Source organism: Plectropomus leopardus, chromosome 12 (genome assembly GCF_008729295.1).
Source record: "Plectropomus leopardus isolate mb chromosome 12, YSFRI_Pleo_2.0, whole genome shotgun sequence".
Taxonomy (NCBI): Eukaryota; Metazoa; Chordata; class Actinopteri; order Perciformes; family Serranidae; genus Plectropomus; species Plectropomus leopardus.
This window is the reverse complement of record NC_056474.1, coordinates 21,266,288-21,288,697: the sequence shown is the minus strand read 5'-3', so window position 1 is coordinate 21,288,697 and position 22,410 is coordinate 21,266,288. Positions and strand designations below refer to the sequence as shown.

The following is a 22,410-nucleotide window of genomic DNA, read 5'->3' as shown; positions in this document are numbered from 1 at the left end:
CCATTTAAAACACGACAAAACTCTGTAAAACAATACTATCATCTAAAATTAACCAAAACAATAATGGGTTTACAAACGAGCCAACTCTTAACAGCTATCTAACTTACGTCAACTTTGCTAACGCTACCCAGAAAAGCTAGCAAAAAAAATGCTATACTTAATTTGAGTACTTTAGCTACCTGCTCTCTATTTATGTGTTTTCATTTCAAAGGTTTGAGGGCTTGATGATATGTGTTGCGATATCTCCAGGGGTTTAAAATTGTAAGCTACTGTATTTTGTTTATGGGTAAATATATTGTTAGATATTAACAGAGCTAACGGATATATATTTGTATTCATCATGTGAAGTCAACGGGACCTGTAATGTCTGACCGGATGAAAGACAAATCCCAGCGAAGAGAGAAGAGGACAGGCAAGGTGCCCTCAGAGGCAAGCCATGGAGTCAGAGGCAAAGAAACAACTGGCAGGACTAAAGAGTGAGTAGATAATATGGGCCAATATAAACCTTTTTCCAATCTGGCATTTTTGTCAGTCGTCTTTAGTAATCATACCAACCTGGCAGACTCATATTCAGAAAGTCCTCCCCACACACAGAGTGTTTGGTATAGAAATTTGAGCTGTTATTGGCTTATTTAGGGGTCTGATCATGTCTTTCAGCTCTATAAAGCACTGTGTCCGTACATAGACGAACTAGCACACCATGATGACAACGCTCGGATGGCTGTAACAATGGAGAACACCTACCAGACAGGTGAGATGATATTCACCTGTGTGACATAATTGCTGCAACCACAGCATCATCACCAAATACAGATGTGCTGCAACAGATTAATACATCAGTGATTTAATTTTTTTGATTCTTTAGGAGATTTTGTTCATCAAAATATGTGAGGCAAATATTGAATGTATTCATTTGATGTGATTAATTCAGTACTTTAGCCCCACTACAACCTCACACCAAGGCACTGAAACATTTAGCTTTCTGTAAGTACAAGCGATTGGCACATGTTAGGGAGGATTGAAGCTGAATAAGCTTTCCCAGTTCAGAATAATGCATCACAATAAATTATTCACTAATCCAAAGCAACTGCACACAAAGTAAAACTCATTTGCTGTGTATTTTGTGTTTTTTGGACTACAGGACCTTACAAACGCATCCTGTTCCTGCTGTCACAGACATACTAAAGGATGTACTCACCAGTTTACCTCCAAGAGGAGAAATATGAAGCAGAATGGTCTCAGAAAATGACTAAAACAATATGTGAGGTAAGTAAAACTGAAAAGCGTATTCACCTCTGCAGCACCCTTTGAATACCTTAAATTTCTGTTCTGTTAATTTCATTCTCTGGATTGCCCCTCCCAGGTGATAAGAGCTCGCGTGAAGGATCTCATGATTCCCGATATAAGATTGTCGTCCTGGTCCACATCGGCCAGCTCACGGGGCAGAGCATGCAGATCAGCAGCCGCTGTCTGTGGGACGCATCTAATGACACGTTCGCCTCCTACTCCTTTAAGAACAGCTCTCTGTTCGGCGTGGGCAACACTTTTACGCTGTTACTTTGAGTGAACCATGCAGACAGTGAATACACTGATGAGAACAAGAGACTCACTTTTGCATTTCTCAGTTACGAAAAAGATTGGAGAGAAAAGATTGGAGAGTTCTATATTTATTTTGCCATGTGTACAATGATAAAAAAAAAAAAAAAAAGCAAAATTCATGGTGTTTTTTAATTTTTGGTAGCATATTGGGGAAATTAAAATCACATCCGAACAATGTTTTAAAAATAATGACTGACAGCTCGATGATGATCCTCTCTAGCAGAGCATGGAGAGGTCACTCCTTCGACAGCCTAGTTGACAGCACACTGATATTAGTTCCTCGTTTTGATCTCGCAGATGACGGCTCATCGCTGGAACATCTGTTGTCTTTAGTTTGGCCCCCTGTTACCTGCCAAGATATATCAGCCTGTCAGTCATTTATTATATACAGTTGTGAATTTAAAGTGACATATTAAGTGACTGTGTACTCACTGTCTTCCAAAATCTCTTCTCCCGTCAGTCTTCTCCACCTGCTGGATCCCCCACAGGTATACACCACTGCCCCACACAAACGCCGGCCACACAGCCTCAGTGCATTCTCCTGCGTCTGAACTTCCATTACGCACAACATGCACAGCAGCATCGCAGGCAGAAGTAGTGGTCTCATGTTGTTCATTCTCAGAGAGCATCTGTCCCGATCAACCCTTTTATGTACGGGTCTCCAGTGATGTCACTCACTTTCCAAAATCTGTGTTAATGTGTTTATTATCTTTGATAACCATCGTGTGCTTTTAACAAACGGATGTCACTCCGGTCATTCGGGATGTGGTGGGGAATCTGTGTCGCTGTGATGATCTCTGATTGACTGCATTTCGTCAATGTTAAAGAGAAGGAATTGCTCTTTTAACGTCCAAACCACAGAGTTTTTATTGCCATGGATTAAGTAAATTGTTGTTTAATGGGTCGCTTTAGATGTCCATCCTGCAACAAACTGAGGTGATGGCTCTCTACATAGCAACATAGTGGAGTTTTGCACGCACTATCATGACATAAAACTGTGATTCCGAGAAAGAGATGGTAGCATTAACCGTACACTTGTTTCTCAAACTTAAACATGTCATGGAATAGAGGTGACCTGGAAATAGTCAGCCTGTTTTTAGGTATAAGTGATGGACTATGCACAACCAAAATCAAAAATATAGTTTGTATTGTAAATGTGTGTTTGATTAACCTTTTCAGTTAAGCTGCTTTTATTCAGCAGCAGGAAATCCAAAGCTTTAATTAATAACTTTAATTTCATTCAGTTTTATATGATAGATTGAAACACTTTTGCTGTATAGTAAAAGCAAAAGTATGATGTCTTCTAACAAGCATGAGCTAGGGAAAATAATACACAGATCAGTATTACAGTATGTTAAATTATAACGGTCATAATAGCAATTAACAAAAAAAGAAAAAATATAAAATAAAGGAGTTTTTTTTAATTAAGTGTGATGGGGAGTTGTAGTGATTCCTTTATAGTCATAAACATACATAAATCATAAAGATAACATTTAGGTACATGCTGTCCCTAATGCACTGTTGTTTACATGCATATCATAATGTGAATTTCAGAATGGCTTCTAAAGCTTTCCAGTCTATTGTGGTACTTCCTCTTCGCACTGGGTCCCTCAGATCACCGGGTGAGTAATGTATTATGACTGCAATACATTCATAAGCTGCTCTTATTTCCTTTTGGCACCGAGCCCCCTTACTATTTTAAACTTTTGAAAGGCCTTCTTACATTTACACCATTTCTCTAAACTCTAAACCCAGTGCATCGGATTCTTGAATAGGCCTCTGCTATTTTTTTTTAGAATAACTCTGTTCTTCTGTCTCTTTACTACACACACACACACACACACACAGACACACATATATATATATATACATTAAATTTTCAAAACAATTTTAATTGTTTTATTACAGTTATTGCATCAGGTAACAAGAAAAACAACATTGTTTTCACACTTAATCGGACAGAAGACACTTGTATTTTGTATTTCATGTAAATTATTTTTTGTGGATGCTCTTGTGGATGTATTTCTTTTCTTTTACCACTATTATTATTATTATTATTATTTTACAATTAGGCTATAACATTTATATCAAACAGGCCTGACCTTGATAAGATAATACACAGATGAGTATTAATGATGTTTATTTTTTCACAAAGATAACCAACATAATTTGAAAAGGAATGTGAAAGAATATTGCCTAAAAATTATCTAGAGCTTGAAAAGTGGCCTTTTATTGCAGTAATTGTAATCTACATAATTCATAAATGTTCTAAATTTCAGTGTCTAATGAGAGTGATTAATATCTATTTATACTGTACGTAGGCAAAGTGAAATTTTCTAATTTTAGGTCATATCAGTACATTGCATTTCATCATGTTAGATTATAACGTTTTTCAACCCAATGCACGCGATGATGTATACAGTCTGTAATGTAGACCTGCATATATCTATTTTTGTGCATATGTATTCGTTTGCTAATTGTTTTTTTATGAATATAATATTAACATAATTCAGATGCAGGCTGTGTCGCTGCATCGTCCTGCTGTTTTTGAAGCATCATGTTCTTGATACTGCAGGTGGGCGGGGCTCTACATCCGGGAACTGCCGCTAACCCCTGACGTGACCCTGCAGGATTGCAAACATGGCGGAGGTAAGAAAGTGAAATAAATATTCGGAAAAAATAAATTTATGCCGCAAGATAGTTTGATCGGTCGAAAGCGCTCACCGCTTGTGTGTTGTAGCTTTTACACACGAAATTAACACTCGGCTGTTTGCGTTGCTGGATAAGAGCCGTTTCTGGACACAAGCATGTTTAGTAAACTTCGGATTTAGCTAACGCTAGCTGCGCGAGCCCTGGCGGAGGGTATCCGCTTGCGTTAGCGATGTTACTTCGCGTTTGTTTAAGAATCCTCAACTAGCAATTTTAGCGTTTCTACTTAGATATGTAGCGGTATTTCGTGGCTAGCGCTTTTTTTTACGGGTTGTTTTTCGACCATTACTCGCAGGCAGTTGATACCAAGCGTAACTTGGACGCGTTAGCTAAAGAAAAAAGGAGATTTAGCTTTCAGTTTGTGTGTAAGTTAGCCGTTTGAGTTAATTAACCCAGTGAGCACTGGCTGCTGTAGCTAACTGTGGTTAAATGCAGGCGGTAAAAAACACCGTACTTATGATGTTCATGCTGTTGAGATGCTTCGCAAATGTTACCACAGGAAGCGGTGACAGTCTTCTTTGTTTCTTTTCTAAACTGAACTGCAGTCAGTTTTTAGGACACGGGTCGAGCGCGCTTTTTCCTCAACACTCGTTTACGTCCCTCTGCAGCCAGAGAAACTTCAATTAAAGTTGCAACTAGCGTCGAAACGTTTCTAATTGTAACACTTAATGACATATTTTCCAGCGAAGCTGCTCTTTAATTGTATTTATGTTTTACATTTTACAGCCCTCCCTCGGGAATTCGAGCCCAGGTAACGTAAAGTTGGAGACTTTCTGCTGTTGTTTGGGTGCGTGGAAAATCTGATGCTCAAACTTACATTTAATAACCGAAATTGATACTGAAGGAACGATTTTGATCAACAAACCTCATGACAAAAGATGCATATGCCATCATCAAATCGATGTATATGTCTTAGGCTTAATTGCCTTTTTAAGAAAAACATTTTTTGATATTAAGTTATCAATAACAACAATGATAAATAATACCAATAAACAATACAGTCTTAGGCCACCATAGTGTGTGTGTGTGTGTGTGTGTGTGTGTGTGTGTGTTTATATAATAAATATATATATATTATATAATATATATATATATATATATATATATATGAGGAATGTACAATGCATTTACAACATAAAAAGTCAGAGCAAAACGGCTTCTTCAGTTGAAGTTAATATTTAGTGTGAAACATGTAATCATACAACCATAACAAAAGGTAGCTCAAACAGTCAATACTGAGCTTGGACACGTCTTGAATGCAACCTGGTGTAAATACATAAGATGATTTGTATTGTAAATCCATACTTTATGGCCAAGAGAGTTCAAGACATGCTAAGTGGAAAGGGAGGTCACACTATAAACTTGCAACTTTAGCTTGTTGAAGTTGTTGTATTCTGAAATATATAGTATGTTATAGTATATTGTAAGACTTTTGCGCAGTACTGTAATAATCAATAATTTTTTAAATTTATGTGTTTCTGATTCGATTACACCTTTAAGGTTTGTGAACAACAGGAAAAAAAGTTTTAATTGTAATTTAAAAAAAAAAACTTAAAATGCTTGTTTTTGTAGCTACTAGTCTAACCTATGTGAGTATGTCTGCAGTTTGTGTATTCTGGCTCGGGTTGGGTTATAAGATTATATATATTGTCCATGATATAGTAAGAGCAGGAACCCTCCATCTAGGGCCACGACTAATAATTATTTTTACTGGCGATATCTTCGATGATTATTTTTTCAACTACTTTTTAGTTTTATAAAATGTCGAAAAGTGGTGACAACTTTGATCAGTGTTTCCCAGATGATGTCCTCAAATGTTTGTTTTGTCAACAGTCAGACGATTTTCACTTTACTGTCATAGAAGAGTAAAAAAAAATAGAAAATATTCACATTTCAGAAGCTGGAATCAGAGAATTTGGACTTTTTCCTTTAAAAAAATATTCAAACTGATTAATGGAATATCAGATTAATTGGCGGTAAATGTGATAGTTGACAGCTATCAGTTTCATCTTTGCAGCTCTAACTCTGGTACATTTTTAAAATTTTGAAAAGTTTGGTTGCCCCCCTGCAGTAACTCTGAGGACCCCCTGTCTAGGACTCAGACTTATTGATAATATTAGATTTAAGTGATTTTGCATTACTTTGCTGGGGTGCTTTGATTATTGGTAATCAGTTTCCTGGACTTGCCAAAAATCTGGATATTTCATTCAAAAGATCTTGGATTTGTATGTTCTGTAAAATCTTTAAACTACTGAAGTAAGCAAGCAAATGAGGTTTTATTGAATTTTGAGCGGAAAAATTAGATATATTTATATTGCCTGCTGAAATAAAATTACAGAGAAGACAGACGATTTGATCCACATCACCCATCCCCTATACCTGAATGTATCTGTAATCTACACATGTATTTAATCAGTTGGATCTTTATTGGATTTGTTCATAATTTCCATGGATAATGTCTCATTCAGTAGTATTTTTAATCAGTATGGTTTAAATGTTTTACCTTTACCAGGAGGTTCAGCAGGTTCCGATGACCGTGATTTTGACCCATCAGCAGACATGCTTGTCCATGACTTTGATGATGAACGCACCCTAGAGGAAGAAGAAATGTTGGAAGCAGCGGATGAGACCAACGCCAACGAGATTGAGGATCTCGCACGGGTGAGTTTCAGGCTAAACACTTAATTGGTTTTGTCAGCCTGATTAAAAACAAATGTGCTGTGTAGTCCAATTAATCTTGTGGGAATAATGGCAAGTCACAGTCCTGAGTTTAGAATTTACATTTTGACAAAAACAATCCCTTTGGTCATCACGTTGTTAGGTGTAAGTTTACTCGATTTTAGTTTAGAAAACGATTTTGCTTTTCTTTTAACAGGAGGGAGAGATGCCCATTCATGAGCTGCTGAGTCTGTATGGTTATGGAGGCGGTTCACCAGCAGATGAAGATGAAGAGGAGGAAGAAGAACCCGAGGAAGAAGAGGATGATGAGGAAGAAGATGAAGAAGAGGACTTAGATAATGATGAAAGCAGTAGAAGCACTGGCGAGTTAAAAAGAAATGAGGTATGTTGGTTGAGTTTCTTGGCAGTGGCATGTTTTGTCGTGTTAACTGTTCTGGTTAATTTCAGCCAATTTTTATGTGTTTTTATTTTTGTGTTTTCAGGTTGAGGTTAAAGTCTCATCATCACAGGGGGATGAGGCTCAGGTGATGTCTGAGGTCCGCACGCGCTCAGTCAGGTCCCTCGGCACAGCAGAACTCATTCGCCCCCAGAAACTAAAGTACTTTGAAAGTAAGTGTCATCTTACCTTATTTTCTTTCTCTTCTTTCCCCTTTTTTGCAAATAAATGCAGATTTTTTTTTGTGAAGATGCAGCTGGTTAAATGATTTCCCCACGTGTCTCAGGTAATAATGATGCAGAGGAGGAGTCAGATGAAGATGAGGACTATGTCCCATCTGAAGACTGGAAAAAGGTGTGTAAGAACTTCATATGTCAGAAACACGTGTACCATCTGATTACAGTTTGATTTATACTACACTTTGTCAGAATGAAAACGACATGGTTTCTAAATGCTAAATGCCTTCAACAGATGAATTTGCATACTAGTCAACCCCGTGTTTATGTCGGGATTTGCAGCGTGTGCCATGTCACTTTACATTTGTCTTCTCTTGACTTTCATAAATGCACAGCTATCAAAGGCAGCTGTCACTGTGATGTAGTGATGGCTTTAAATAAATGTACTGAGCTCCATGAAGAAACACTAAGCTGAACTTTTCAAACAAAGCAAACTTTTCTCAAGGGGACAATTAGAAATATTTACAATAGCAGAATATATTCCCCAAAATTCAAAACTGGGAATTTTTGCAGAAATTACTGTATGTTCTCATGGTGTAAAGAAGAGAATTAAAGCTGAAATTGCAAGCAGGTTTTACATTTGTAATAAAAATAATTGTCAGGCAGTCTGCACTGTGTAAACTGTGTGTTTATTCCTAACAGGAAATCATGGTTGGTTCCATGTATCAGGCAGAAACTCCTGTTGGCCTGTGTAAATATAAAGACAATGAAAAAGGTAAGCTGGCTGTTTGATGTCTCACTGTCAACATCTGTAAATTTCAGCGCTAACGCAGCGTCTTTTCTGGACCTAGAAGAACTAAAAATGGTACAGCAGACAAAAAGTTAATGCTGCTTTGCCTGTTTTCTATGATTTGTCCTGTAGTTTATGAAAATGATGACCAGTTGTTGTGGAACCCAGAGTGTCTTCCTGAAGGCAAAGTGGTGGAGTTCTTGACAGAGGCGTCCAGGCGGACGGGAGAGGAGAAGGGTGTGGATGCAATCCCAGAGGGATCCCATATCAAAGATAATGAACAGGTGACAGTAATATATGCATAGCTTGTGCTGGAGGATGAAGTTTTCCAAAGTTTCTATTTTTCTGTTTGTCAACAAAATCCCACAAAAAGACCAAAACTTTAAAAATAAATTGCTTCATTATGCAACAGGCAGCCACAAAACAGGCTGCAGTGTAACCAGGGCATGTGCGCACCACCAATTTTAAGTCCACTAAAAGTTTTATTTTAGCCACGAATAGGCTTAGATCTCTATTCTCAGAGCCTGACAACTTATAGAAAGCACCCCTATCCATTATAGGCCTTTTTGTTAAAGAGAAAGATCCTTTTTGCTTAACCAGAAACAGCCCAAAAATCACTACAGCCAAACACACCAGACTGTATTTAAATAAACAGTTATTTTATCATGTATAGAGCCAGCAGATTGTCACATCTAACTGGATGAATTAAGAGTTCATTTCCACAAAGCCAGAGTTGGTGATTGTTGGAACTGGAAAGATGAACTAAGACAGTTTTGGTTTCATTTTTTTCTGTCAACTTTGAATAAAGTCTGTTTCTGGATGATGAAATTACTGTTATTTAATCACTGTATTTAAATCTTTAGGGTTTTGCAGTTGCGATTTTGGGGTTGTTTTTGGTTAAAGAATCTCACTCCTTAACTAAAAGGTTAATTGGTAGGGATCCTTTTCATAATGTATCAGCACATACAATCACAACCAAAGCCAGTCAGTGGCAGAAACAAGCTGTTTTAGTAGGTGTACATTGACGGTGTGAACTTGCCCCGAGTGGTTACATTGCAGCTTGTTTCGTCGCTGCAGCAGTCCTGCCTAATACAGGATCAATTTTAAAGATTATTGTTGTGATTACTCATGTTGACACAAATACATGGGAAATAGGGTTGAAAGATAACCAAGATAACCTTTAAAAACACATCAGTGAGCCACACTGTTGCACCGGGCAACGTGTTTCTTCATGACAATGAACATGGCCGCTGTAGTTTATTAGAGTCACTGCATGTGTGTCAGTCTGTGGGAAAATAAACTTTTACTCCCATTTGAGTGATGTTGACTAAAGACTTCAGTGCCCAGCTGTTGTAGTTATGCACTGAGCCTTAAAAAAAAGAAGCAAGCCACTTTAAAGTTTTGCATTGTGAGTAGGAAGGGATGGGCTTGGAGCTGAGTGCTACAGAGGTGAAGGGGAAGTGAAAGTGTAGAGAGTTGGACTAACATGGTGCTGGTCTTTTATCGACAGAATAATGCCACCAGAAATATGTTTTGTGTCTCATGATGATCATGCTGTGTTACATGTTTAGACCTTTTCGCATGGGCAATGTAAACTTAAGTGATCATTTGTCTCTCTGCAGGCATTATATGAACTAGTGAAATGTGACTTTGATACTGAAGAAGCTTTAAGAAGACTAAGGTTTAATGTAAAAGCAGCCAGAGGTAAGTAGACAATCGATCCTCAATGCTCTTCACATATTGACCTTCAGTTTTCTCTGATAAAACATGTTTGGGGTAATATTGTGCTATGCTCTTGGATGATGTTAAAGCTGGGGTTGGCAGAAATCTGAAAAGGCAAAAAAGCCCAACAGAATTTGAAAATACACCCTCTCCCTGCAGCTCTCACCTCCGTCTTAAGCCAGACACCAGACAACCATGGGTTCATACACATGCTTCACACAGCAACCTTGATTTCCCTATACGTGTGTTTAATCTTATTTAATTTAAAATTTGCTCAGTCCCTCCTTGCCCCATTGGCTGCGACAGTTCGAATTGCCCATCGCAAACCTTGAGCGCTGGGTGTCCCAGCAGGTCTCGCCTGTGTAAGGGCAGCAACAGAAAGTTTTCCAATATCAGTTCCCCTGGAGCTTGTTTTTTGTAAGTTAATTTTTTCCACCTCGTATACCTTTATTAGATAGGACAGATGCAGCATGAAAGGGGGAGAGAGAGAGGGAATGACATGCAGCAAAGGGTTGTGGGTTGTAATCAAACCCGAGGTCGTTGCACCAAGGACACAGCCTTTCGTACATTTCCCAGGCGAGCTACTGGGCGCCCCTGAAGCTGAGATTTGCGATGGTTGTTGAGGCCGCTGATTGCGGGTTTTTCTCCGGAGCTTCTCGGTGGTCTGTAGTGGCGAGGAGTGAGGCTCTAGCTAATGTTAGCTACATAAATGTGAACTTAAAGCCGCAGCTCTGAGCCTTTGGCTCCGGTTAGCAGAAGCGTAAACTATTTGCACCATGTTCTCTTTCTCTCTGAAAAGCTTCGCCAATATTAACATGTTTAATTTAGTTTATTGTCAGAGTTTCATGATAAGTCCGTTTTCCTTTTTTAGGTTGCTTTGTAGTGTGCTGTAGGCATTTGTTTGCAGTGTTGGAATAGCAACTTTCTCTGCAGGATTCTCTTCTGATTGGCCGGTGTCCTGTCACAGCCTAGATTTTCTGAAGGCTGAAAACAGAGCCAAGAGGAGGTGCAGAAGTCTTGTTTTCTCTCTCATCACTTGAATCTTGAAATCACTTGAAAATGTTATCAGAGGTTGTTATGGGATTGACACCAAAATTTAGCTGCCCACCCCAGCTTTAAGTCGACCTTAAGGATGCAACATTAACGTGTATTCTCTTTGTAACAGAGGAGCTCTCTGTCTGGACTGAAGAGGAATGTAGAAATTTTGAACAAGGACTAAAAGCTTATGGGAAAGACTTTCATTTTATACAGGCCAACAAGGTAAGAGAAGTGTTTAAACGCCACATTAATTGATCATTTATGATTAATATGTAATGACCATGTATTAATAACACTGAAATCATTTCAATCGTGACAGTAATTTTAAATATATGTTAATGTGTGATGCTCAGGGTTGAAATCAACCTTGGTTTATTTTGAAACAAATATTTCTGTTTACTTTTGATATGTTAAAGTGTCTGTAGATCATGTGATCTTTGTCAGTGTTACACAATAATTAGATTTGTCTGTTATTTGAAACTGTACTGAATCTATCTCTTCAGACGATGGTAATAATGGTTATTTCATGTCTGCTGAATTAAATCTTTCAGGTGAGAACTAGGTCTGTAGGAGAATGTGTGGCCTTTTATTACATGTGGAAGAAGTCTGAGCGTTATGATTTCTTTGCACAGCAAACCAGACTTGGGAAAAGGAAATACAACCTTCACCCTGGTGTCACGTAAGTTTTTAAAAACGTATATATGTGTGTGTATATATATATATATATATATCTATAACATTTGTGTGTAATTATTATTATTAAAAGAAGAAATTATATTTATTTTTTCAGGTTGATATGTTTGGTCATGTTGCTTAATTCTAATTTTCCAAAACCACAATGCAAACATTGAATTTACTAATGTAAACAGATTATCAGCTTGTTTTGGGGGCACAATAAGTCCGCTGCTGGTGATCGTGATCGTGATGACGTGAGCGTCATCAGATCTGTAACGAGTAAAAAAAAAAAAAAAAAATCCAAAAATGAGATGACAGAACTTCATTTTTTTGGTTTTAGAGAGGTGGATGGATTTACTTTGAGAGTACATTAGTAGAGTGTGCACGGTTCATTCATTGATGACTTTGAAGTACAAGATATACATTAAACAAAAATTGATTTGCTTCTATTTTCCAAAGGTTTAAATTAATATCTCTGGCATTTTGGTGTACTTAATGGATACATTTTTCTCAGATTTTGCTTGTAAATTTGTTAAAATCCCTGTTAGTGAGCACTTTTCCAAAATAGTCCATGCATATGACAGGCATACCCAGTTTGACTAAAATTGGATTTTTAAAACACATGTAAACACGTTAGTCCGACTGAAATCGTATGAACTCGAATTTCTCAAAGTCACACTTCGATAATGCGGATGGGGGTCAATGTACTTTGTCCCATATTCTCCTCAACTGGACCTGAACTGGCCTAAGCGTGCTGCACATGCTCCATAGTCCCCCCTCCGGGCTTTGACCCAGAAGTTAAACAGCATAAATTCGTAGAAGAAAGCAGGGAAAAACAAAAGTATGGGAAGGGAAGAAAACTAAACAGGATAAAGGTGAAAAGTAAAGGGTAGAGTATTTACAAATTGAACAGTGTAGAAAAATTATCCATGTTTTCACCATTTGACTTACAAACCGTTTGCTACTTCTAACCGATTCTGCCCCGGTGCCTGTATACTGGGACTAGGACAGTAGTCCGATTAAATAGTCTAATCAAGCTTTAACCGTAGCTCGATTTAACTGTGCATATAAACGGACTGACTGTTTGGTTAGAAAAACTGACAGACCAGACCACATACACTTGGCTTGTGTTTTTAACCATATCAAGTGTGGAGGTTGTGTGTAATGGCGTGTGCACTGCTATGTGTCATCAGAGACTACATGGACAGATTACTGGACGAAACGGAGAGTGCGGCGTCCAGCAGGGCAACATCACCTCCTCCCACGACGTCCAGCAGCAGCGCCAGCCACTCAGAGAGGGAAGACAGCAGCAGTCAGAACGGTAGGCTGATAATGAGCGCACACACGCAAACAGTTCATGTTTTTTTCATTTTAAAATCTAAAGCAAGACCTTAAAGAGATGGTTTGGATTTTTGAAAGTGTGGTTGTATGAGGTACTTATTCATAGTCAGTTTCTTATTTTAAGTTAAGGGCGGTCTGCACAACCCCAGTTTGAGAAGCAGGCAGGAGTATCGCCACAAAAGCACAAAAGCTAAGCGCCATACTGCTGTGAACGGGGGCAGCAGCAAAACGTATTTAGCCATTTAAAAAGATCAGTTTTAGTGTACGCTCTCTTCAGAGTACTTTTCTGCTGTCAGACAGCCACTCCGGACCGGGAACTTTGCCCACCAGACTCCATTAAGAAAACCTGAAATTTTACCTCACAAACCACGAGAGCGGTCAGTCTCCTGTGTTATTGTGTGACTTGGGTGAACCCGAACTAACCCTTTAAACACCAAAGTGACACAATAACACAAACAAATGAACTGATCGAGGCAGCGGTAGACCAGCAGCTCCTGTGGTCTGGGAGGTAAAATTCCTTGGTTTTTTTTGTCTAATTTTTTGGGCCATAACACGTTTTGCTGCTGCTGCTTAGCTTCTGTGGTGGTATTCCTCACTGCTTCTCCAAACTGAGGATGACTGGGGTTAGTATACTGACTGTGGATAAATACCTCACACAACCCCACCTCTCAACTATCCCTTTCAGTACAATGTATCCAGATTAGTGTTAATTTCAGTGCATGCTGATTATATCGTGATTCAACATTTTAACGGTCTCCAGTTACTCACCTTTCATTTCTCTTTGTCAGGTATTGCAAGCCACAATTCCAGCCACCCAGTGGATAGCACTCAGTTGCCCCCAGCAAATCAAGTCAAACCTGAGCCAGTTCAGTCCAACGGTCCCTCCCATCCCTTAGTGGAAGCTCCTCCTCCCATTTCAGACAGCAACTCCAACGGCTGCAACCAGCCCACTGCGCCCAGCCACGACCAAAACGGTTCTCTGGAGCCTCCGCTGGACCACAGAGACACGGCAACAGCACATGAAAGGCCGGCCAAGAGATGCAGGACGGAGGCCGAGCCGTTGGGCCAAAGTGAAGTGGAACCATCCAGAACACAGGAGAACTGAGGGATACAGAGTTCAGTGATGTAGACTATTCTTAGACACTGAATTAGGGCGAAATTGTCCCTACTTCTCCGTGTACGGGCAGACGTAAGGGGTGACGAGGTGAGGAAAGAGCCCCTCTTGCCCCGTGAGCACAGAATCTCCTGAGAGCAAAGACTCTTTGATAAGGTCACTGAAAATCACACCATGAAGAACACAGCCAACCAAACTGTAGACGGTCCTCCAGGAGGGGCAGTGGCCGCCCCGTCCCCCGTCCCTCCAACCCATCCATGTACTGACTGCCTGCAGAGCTCATCCCAAAGTACCACAGCTCCATCATGTCCTACGAAACACCTTCTACCCATCGTCTTTATTCCCTTTTTTGGAGACTGACTGACAAAAATTTTGCCAAGAATTTCCTTTTTTCTATTTGTACTAAAAGAAATCACCTGTGATATTTTTTTACACAAGAGATATTTATATTTTTTAACAAAAGAAAACTAAGATAGGTGACTGCTGTTAAAGCATTTTGAACATTTGATGAAACGGGGGACATGTTTTTAACGATGATGTGCTTAAGTTGTCAAAAAGAGGCAAAGTAGGCAAACACAAGACGAGTCATGCTGCGTTCACATGGACTTGGGGAGACGGTAGAAGACAAATGGATATCATTTCAAGAGTAGGACAGTAAATTACCCGTAGATGGCACCGCCGTTCAAGGTTAAAATATTTAACTTTTTGTCATTCTCACGATGGAATTTACAACCAGATGTTAGTGAGTTTCTTCACACAAGGACAAGCTGTGGGAGATGTTGACATTTTATGGAAACTAACAGAAAAATGACATAAAATTTTAAACACAAAATAATTTTATTTAATATTTTATTTCACTCTTTGTAAACATTACCATTGCAACATATGTGTAGGGAGGGGAATCCAAATTGTCTGATATCTTTGAATTCAAACAAACAATGACGTCACACTCGTGCGTCTGTGCTGCTGGAAACGAGGAGTTGGGGCAGAGAGAGGGCGAAACTGCCCAAAGTTGGCTTCATTTCACAAAGATGACAAAAGTGATTTTTTGAAATTTTTCAAAAATTATCAATTCACGTCAGGCTGGAAACACCAGCAGTATGCCAAAAGATTTTTCTGTGCAACATGGGCTTAAATTCCAGGAATGCCATGTATTTGACACACTGCCTGCGTGAGCGCCGTGTGTGTCGCAGAACCTCTTTGTTGTTGTTTTTCAGTGTCTGTGTTAACAGGTTAGAGCAGCCACGCTGCCGGCGTTCGCGGCTCTGCTCAGGCGTGGCTCACGTAGTGATTCGGAGTCTTACCTTTTTGTTTTTCATCATGACATGCAAAGTTTTATGCAAAAATAGACTAAAATGTTTTTTTTAATAATCATATTGACATTAAACCACCTCTCACTCCAGTCTCAACATCTTCATCGCACAGACAAGAAGAAATACATTTTACACGCTTTTGATTTAGGAAAAACAGTACGCATACCCGCAGGCAGCTCTAAAGTAGTGCCCCAGCTGCAATGCTGTCTGTGAGAACACCACACGTGTTAAACTGTGGCAGTTTAGTGAGCTCGCCGTCACGCGCTGCTCTTGCAGTGTGGCCGAGGCGAAAGCACGAGTGCCAGTGTTTTCCCACAGAGCAGCATGTCCTTTTTTGACAGTAAATATCCTGTTATAATTACATTATCCCAAGCAGACTGACTCGGCTGATACTAAGGAATCAATAACAGAATGGATAAAAAATCAAACCTATAAGCAGCATTGATAATAGCATCACTATCAGTAAATCTTATCCATTCCTGTCCCTGGACATGCATGTGTTACCATCCTGCCATCTGTCTGTTTTTTGCTATCCAGAAGCTGTTGTGTGTCTGTGTCTGCTGTCCGCCCGATTCCACGTGAACGCAGCGTCGGGCTGGTGCTGTCGCTCTGTAGATGCACTTTGATTGTATGTTCCTCGTCTCTATTGATAGGGAGCGGTGTTGAAACCCAGCAGAAATACATTTTCACTCCTCTTCTGAACCCGGCCTCTATCATGGCTGTTTGACTCTGATAAATAAACCAGTGGGTTAGTCCCCCCGTGGGTTTGTTTGTGTAAAGCAGCTGACATCAGTGATGTCCTGTATTATAACTCATCATGTAGAAGATCGCTGTATTTTTGGATTTTCATAGTCAGTGCTTTGCTCAACGCTTTGTTTTTACTAGACAGAATGTCCGTGATTTTTAATGTAAAGTTTGTATAGATTTCTTATCTCGAGCAGTTGGTACATTTTTTATAACTGTCTGTTCATCTCCGTTTGTTCGGTCTTCCTCGTTGGCTTCGCTTTTTGTTGAGAAATCTTGTGTTGCTCTGAGATGGATGTAATTTAAAAAAAAAGTAGCCATTCCTTTTTCCCTCTCTGTTTGGCAGCACTTTCCATTCCTGTGTGACCTTGCACAATCTGAAATGTTTGTTGCATCTTCTGTGCATAGAAAAAGCCCCTGGTTGTGGTTGAGTGTGCTGCTTGCCTTTGTTTTAAAGCCTCTGCTTCTCCACAGTGCTCAGTTTGAACCAGTATTCCCTGTGTTTCCTCAGTAAGTGGATTTCCAGCAGTGAAACAGCCCAGGTGGACATGACAGTGTGACTTGGAAGACCCTTGTTTGTTTTGGTACCGTAGCTGTTCAGCTTGATGCTTACCTGTTTTACTTTGTACTCCAGCTTTGAACTTACATTCACAAATTAAGATAAGTTTGTCTCAAATAATGTTGATCCATGTAGTCTTTGCTTTCCCTTTGTTGACAATGATGTCTTGTTTTGCTTTTTTTTTTTTTCTCTGTAAATGACGACATGAATAAAAACGAAGTGTATTCCAAGACTGGCTATGAATGGAATAACATTGGCTATATTTAATAAATGTATTAATGAGTATGAGTCGTGAGTTTCAAACATAAATGGCTTGAATGTGTTTATACTGCATGTTAGAAGTCTTAAATACCATTATAATCATTTTCAAAATACTGGCCTTCAAAATGTGAGTACACACTGAGAAAAATGGGACAAAATCGACAGTCCTTGTTCTGCGCCGTGACGTTAAACTGAAACTAATTAGGCTTAAAGTGACAGTTCACCCCAAAATCTAAAATACATATTTTTCCTTTCACCTGTAGCGCTATTTATCATTGTAAATTGTTTTGCAGTGAGATGCTGAGTATTGAAAATATCGGCCGTAGAGATGTCGCCTTCTCTCCAACATTGATTCATGTTGATTCACAAAATTCATTTGAAAACTTGCAACTGTCCAACGCACAGGCCCAGGGCCCCCCCCCCCCGGCCTTCATCTGCATTTTTCACTCAAATTAACAGGGAACGACCAGAAAGAGACACAAAAAGACGCAGAGGAACTACAGTTAACTACAATAACTACTGATTTTAGGGTCAACTGTTTTAAGTAGCTGTGCATAAGTCTCATTTCCACTGACCTGCATGTATTTTAGTGTTCAGAAAGTGTTCATTACAAGCCAGTATGGAGAAAAGGGGATTAGAGTGACCAGAAACTCATATGGGTGTCAGTATTGTATAAAAATAGAATGACAAAAATTAAAAATCTATTCTTTAATTTTATTGATTTGTCACATGTAAAAATGCTTTACATTTAATCAGTGAAATATAGTTATAAAAAAAGGCATTCAATCCTGACTGAAGATATTAAATTTGATCATCAGGAAATGATTTTCCACAATTGCAGCAAAAACACATACTGACAAAACACAAAAAAAAACAGTTTGTAAAACATTTTGACAGCATGGTAAATAGACGTCTCCACATACAGCACATGGACAAAAGGAAATGTTCTCTGGACGTACGTAGTTCATCAGTGTCGGGTCAGGTCTCTTTGGTTTACGCCTTTTCTGTTAAATTTAATGGAAAACATTAGAGACCTGTAGTATGTTCAATTTATGCAGACATTACAGCTTTTTAATTTCACAGGGTTTATGATCCCCATTATTTGAACGGTCCTTACTTGTTTGCTCTTGTGTGAAGGTGATGTAGGAGTACACCAGGCTCCCCGCGATGCTGTAGGAAACAAATATGACAAAATATGTCTTCAGACACAAAACACCAGCTCAATTTTAAAGTCTATGTGTCTTACCTGATGTTTAGACCGATGAAGTTAGTCCAGGAGAATATGTAGTCTCCTCCAAACACCATTCCTATGTAGGTCACCAGGATATTCTGCAGGAGTCACACAGGGTCACACGTCTGCATTCATGAATCTCATTGGCCCACAGAGGACAGGACTGAAAAGACGTACCTTGATGCAGCCCACGATGGAGGTGGTCAGCGCTGAGTTGTACTGCGTCGACAGCATGATGGAGTACATTAAGATGAAGCTGTGCAACACATTGAAGAGGAATTAGACAAGAGCAGCAACATGGAGTAAAATCTGTAATGCAATAATGGATCTAGAGTTTACCCCATGACACAGGAGAGCACAAACTGCACGACAAACAGCGGATCAGACCATCCATTATACTCCAAACCCTGTACTCAAACACACAGACAGACAGAGGAGGTTCTCAACTCTAGTTGTTGGACACTAAATTATAAACACATTAAAGGGCAACCTGGCTAATGGGAATAATAATTTTTGAAAACAATCAAGTATTTAGCAAGCATTGCACGTCTGATCAAGCACTGCCGCCAGCAGCTGCAAAAAAAGGTTGCAATGTAATCACTCAAATTGCTAGAAATGTCTGACAACATTATGGAAAGGATCCCTACAGAGAAAGACATTTTACTGAAGAGCCAGATCCTTTTTGTTTTATCAGAAATGGCCCAGACATCGCTGACAACAGACACTTCGAATAAACTATTGAAGCCTGTCGGTACCAAAAACAAGCACTTTTGGTGGATGTAAATTGACGGTGCATGATTGCCTTGCATAATTACATTGCAGCCTGTTTTGCAATTTCACCCAATACTTAATTTCAAAAATGTTTGTTCCCATTAGACAAAAAACGTGGGAAATAGAGTCCATTCCTTACCACCTGCACGTCCCCTGAGTAGCAGGCATAAGCCGCAGTGGGGAAAATCATAATTAAAGCATTGTAGTAGAGAAGCCCATATTTGCCCAGCTCCTGGGGGAACAGCAGCACACGACACAATCTTTAAAAAACAATGCAGCAAAGAAGCATCACACTCCGAAGAGGCGGTACGATTAGGAGCTCCGCTCACCTTGGACTCAAGTTTCTGCTTCACATACGCCCCGCTGGCTGCTGTCAGGACATTGTTCAGCATTATGAACGTGTATCCTTCAAGGTCAAAAGCTAAATCATCGCTACAAAACACAAAAAGAAAAAAAGTCAAAGAGTGAGATACATGTGACCTGATAATGTCAGTATATGGGTGTACTTGTATGTGGCCATCTTTTTTTTTCAACTCTATTTATTGTCTTTTTGAACAATATAAAGTAATACCTTAAAATCACAATCAGTCATCTCTGACAAACATCTACATACATACAAATGTACAGTATCTAAAACATTCTAAAACAATAAAATATATACACAAAAATAACTTCAAATAATAATAATAATAAGAATAAGAAGAAGAAAAATAATACATTAAAAGATACGTAAATTAGAAAATATAATAAAGTATTTGTGGTGGTTGCTACTGAACTAAAATCTCCAATTCTTTTCCTTTATGTCCTTGTTGGGGCTGAAGGACCGTATGTGGCCATCTCACCTGGCAGCAATGAAAGCACCAAAGATCATCGTAAACACGGTGATCTTAACTGGCGTGGAGAACGTCTTTCTGTAAGGACAGGAAACGGGTTGTTAAAACTGCACATCTGCAGGTGCAAGAATATTCTTGATAAATGGTGCTTACTTAAGCAAGAGTCCCTCAAACACCATGGTGAGAAAAATGCTAAACCTCCTCAACACCGTGAACATGGGTAAACTAGGAAGAAAAAACAGAAAACAGGGTATATTAAGCTGTTTCATATTAAGAAATGTTCAATTATATAATAATACTGCAATGAGTAGAAGCTCTAACTTGAGTCGCTGTGTCCCAAACAGCCCTGATATTTGATTCCCGACATACAGCAGAGGCAGTGGAAACATCTAGAAACACACACATTAAAAGCCTTATTTTTGAAAATATATTATTTAATATGAGGTTCTTCTTATTAGTGTCTATTTAGGTCCCAGCTGAGTGAACTATTTCACAGTCTCACCTTGCGTGGTATACTTAGATCCACGTCTGGAAATGAGATAACACCCAACGCCTTCCCACACCTCAGAACTACAACTGTAGCCAGCATCTGCAGAGTTAATACAGCAAGGAGACACAGTGTATCAGTCAGGGTCTGTTTGGGTGAACAGGAAGTATCTGTGACTCAACTTAAGACTAACTTACTTGGCCGATTCCCACACATGTTGAGGATGGAAATCTGTAGACAAGGATACGAACAAGAAAAATTACTCAAAACCACAGGAGGAACCACTTTTCCAGGTTCAGGTTATGTGCTATACAAAGCTTGGGAACACAGGACCCTTTATTATTTTCCCATTATGTTATATTTCTACTATGCTTTTTGTTTTTACTTTTGCCTCATAAAACTTCTAACGTAAGATTTTCACTTTAACAGAGTATGTTATGTTATGACATTTTATTTACCCTTTGCTGCACAGAGATAACATCTGCAGAACGTAATATTAAAAAAGGAGTAACTACCTAGAAATTAAACTCTTATATTATTCTCTACATAAGATACTGCTAAAAAAGTTTGGTTGGTGGCTCATCAAACCTTTTCGATGAGAGGGGTGTGCTGTGGCTTCAGTATTTCTACATTTCTAAACTCTTTGCCCAAAACAGATTGAGAAGACATTTTCAGGATGAAGAGAGTCTAAAACTGCCCAGTGTGTCTCCTCTGTACTTCATATCCCCTCTGCCATGTCTCCCTCCTGATGTTATTAAAGTCTGTCCCCCCTGCTGTCACATTCAGGTGGTCAAATGTCCGAAACGCAGCTTCCTGTAACTGTTGCACTTTGCACCTTTACCTGTAGCCGGTGAGGACGCTTTTGTTGACAACAACGATGAGGAATGAACTGACTCCGTAAAATCCCGCCGCTAACAGTTTCACATACACCGCGGAGCTGTCACCGGGTGTCCTGGTTTTGGAGGACGCTCCTTCAGGTGATAACTTTCCCCCCTCAGGCTCAGGTCGCCGCCTGTGCAGCTCTGCCATTGTTTACGTATGTGAGTATCGATAAACTCGAAACGGAAGTGTGCGAGTTTTACTGCACATGCGCAAAAGTGTTGTCAGCGATGGCGGAAACGGAAAAAAGATAAGTATCTTGATTCAACTTTCCTCTTTGGTAAACTTCGTTGATTCAATCATCAGTCCTGATGTCCTGGTGGCTTTCTGATTTGTCTTTTTAGTGTTTCAGGTTTCATTTCATGCTTAAATCTTCTCATTTCATAGCCTATGCGTTTTATATCCATGTATGCAAATGAGTGAAGGGAAACAACTATTCATCTGTGTAAAATAAAGACATGATCTCTGTCCATTTTTTCTCCATAATAACAAAAAATAATAATAATAATAACAATAACTTAGTTCCACATAAAATATCAAAAACCTGTTCAACATCAATTTAATTAAAATATTGTTTAATGTAAATGCATTAATAAATATAGGTATAATTGGTTTTGTGCTACTATCTATCTAGTCAAAACTTGACTACATATATATATATTGCCTAAATAGCCCATCATGAGCATTTTCGCAGTGCAATTTGATCAACATTTTGAATGCAGGTCTTTTACTTGTAACACTTTTTTGCATTGCTAAAACATGCGGAAATAAATATAGAAATAAATAAAAAAGCAAAGTAAAAACATCAGAATCAGAATCAGAATCAGAAAAGATTTATTGCCAGGTATAGTTAACACAATACGAGGAATTTGTTCTGGTGGGTTGGTGCAACATAAATATAGAAAAAGAAAACAGATAAAATAGAAGATACACATATAAAATATAAAATATAAAAAGTACGAGTCTTACAGTGCAAAACAAAACATTTGTTGTCATAAATGTGAAAATAAATAAATAAAAGTAAATAATTAAACACGACATAATTAAATCGAT

General features: G+C 38.9%; 2 protein-coding genes and 1 pseudogene across 3 annotated transcripts; 2 read left to right on the top strand and 1 right to left on the bottom strand.

Moving 5' to 3' along the window:
- The first annotated feature begins 363 nt into the window (after nt 1-363).
- Nucleotides 364-2,197, top strand: LOC121951282 (annotated as a pseudogene).
- A 2,003-nt stretch (nt 2,198-4,200) lies between these two features.
- mier1b (mesoderm induction early response 1b, transcriptional regulator) lies at nt 4,201-17,180 on the top strand. 2 transcript variants are annotated; one of them, XM_042497793.1, is made up of 13 exons: nt 4,201-4,248; nt 5,035-5,059; nt 6,821-6,969; nt 7,184-7,369; nt 7,470-7,596; nt 7,710-7,777; nt 8,302-8,374; nt 8,522-8,673; nt 10,012-10,093; nt 11,277-11,371; nt 11,782-11,828; nt 13,018-13,145; nt 13,954-17,180. In XM_042497793.1, the coding sequence occupies exons 1-13, from the start codon at nt 4,240-4,242 to the stop codon at nt 14,268-14,270; spliced, it is 1,458 nt and encodes a 485-aa protein (XP_042353727.1). In that variant the 5' UTR covers nt 4,201-4,239; the 3' UTR covers nt 14,271-17,180. The 2 variants fall into 2 exon arrangements, with proteins under 2 accessions (XP_042353727.1, XP_042353726.1); XM_042497792.1 differs by having other exon boundaries at nt 11,701-11,828.
- A 1,037-nt stretch (nt 17,181-18,217) lies between these two features.
- Nucleotides 18,218-21,536, bottom strand: LOC121951670 (UDP-glucuronic acid/UDP-N-acetylgalactosamine transporter-like). Its single transcript, XM_042498097.1, has 12 exons — nt 21,320-21,536; nt 20,676-20,709; nt 20,494-20,580; nt 20,313-20,380; nt 20,145-20,216; nt 20,001-20,069; nt 19,488-19,590; nt 19,298-19,390; nt 18,727-18,794; nt 18,565-18,643; nt 18,403-18,485; nt 18,218-18,326 (listed from the first exon to the last, which is right to left on the bottom strand). The coding sequence occupies exons 1-12, from the start codon at nt 21,505-21,507 to the stop codon at nt 18,218-18,220; spliced, it is 1,053 nt and encodes a 350-aa protein (XP_042354031.1). The 5' UTR covers nt 21,508-21,536.
- Between the last annotated feature and the right edge of the window lie 874 nt (nt 21,537-22,410).

Excerpts from the sequence above, each read along its gene's own strand:
- mier1b (XM_042497792.1), top strand. Across the intron at positions 6,970-7,183 it reads AGATTGAGGATCTCGCACGG|GAGGGAGAGATGCCCATTCA; the intron begins GTGAGTTTCAGG and ends TTCTTTTAACAG. Across the intron at positions 10,094-11,276 it reads TAATGTAAAAGCAGCCAGAG|AGGAGCTCTCTGTCTGGACT; the intron begins GTAAGTAGACAA and ends TCTTTGTAACAG.
- LOC121951670 (XM_042498097.1), bottom strand. The coding sequence starts at position 21,507 with ATGGCAGAGCTGCACAGGCGGCGACCTGAGCCTGAGGGGGGAAAGTTA. Across the intron at positions 20,070-20,144 it reads TTTGAGGGACTCTTGCTTAA|AAAGACGTTCTCCACGCCAG; the intron begins GTAAGCACCATT and ends CTGTCCTTACAG. Across the intron at positions 18,327-18,402 it reads TTCATCGGTCTAAACATCAG|CATCGCGGGGAGCCTGGTGT; the intron begins GTAAGACACATA and ends TGTTTCCTACAG.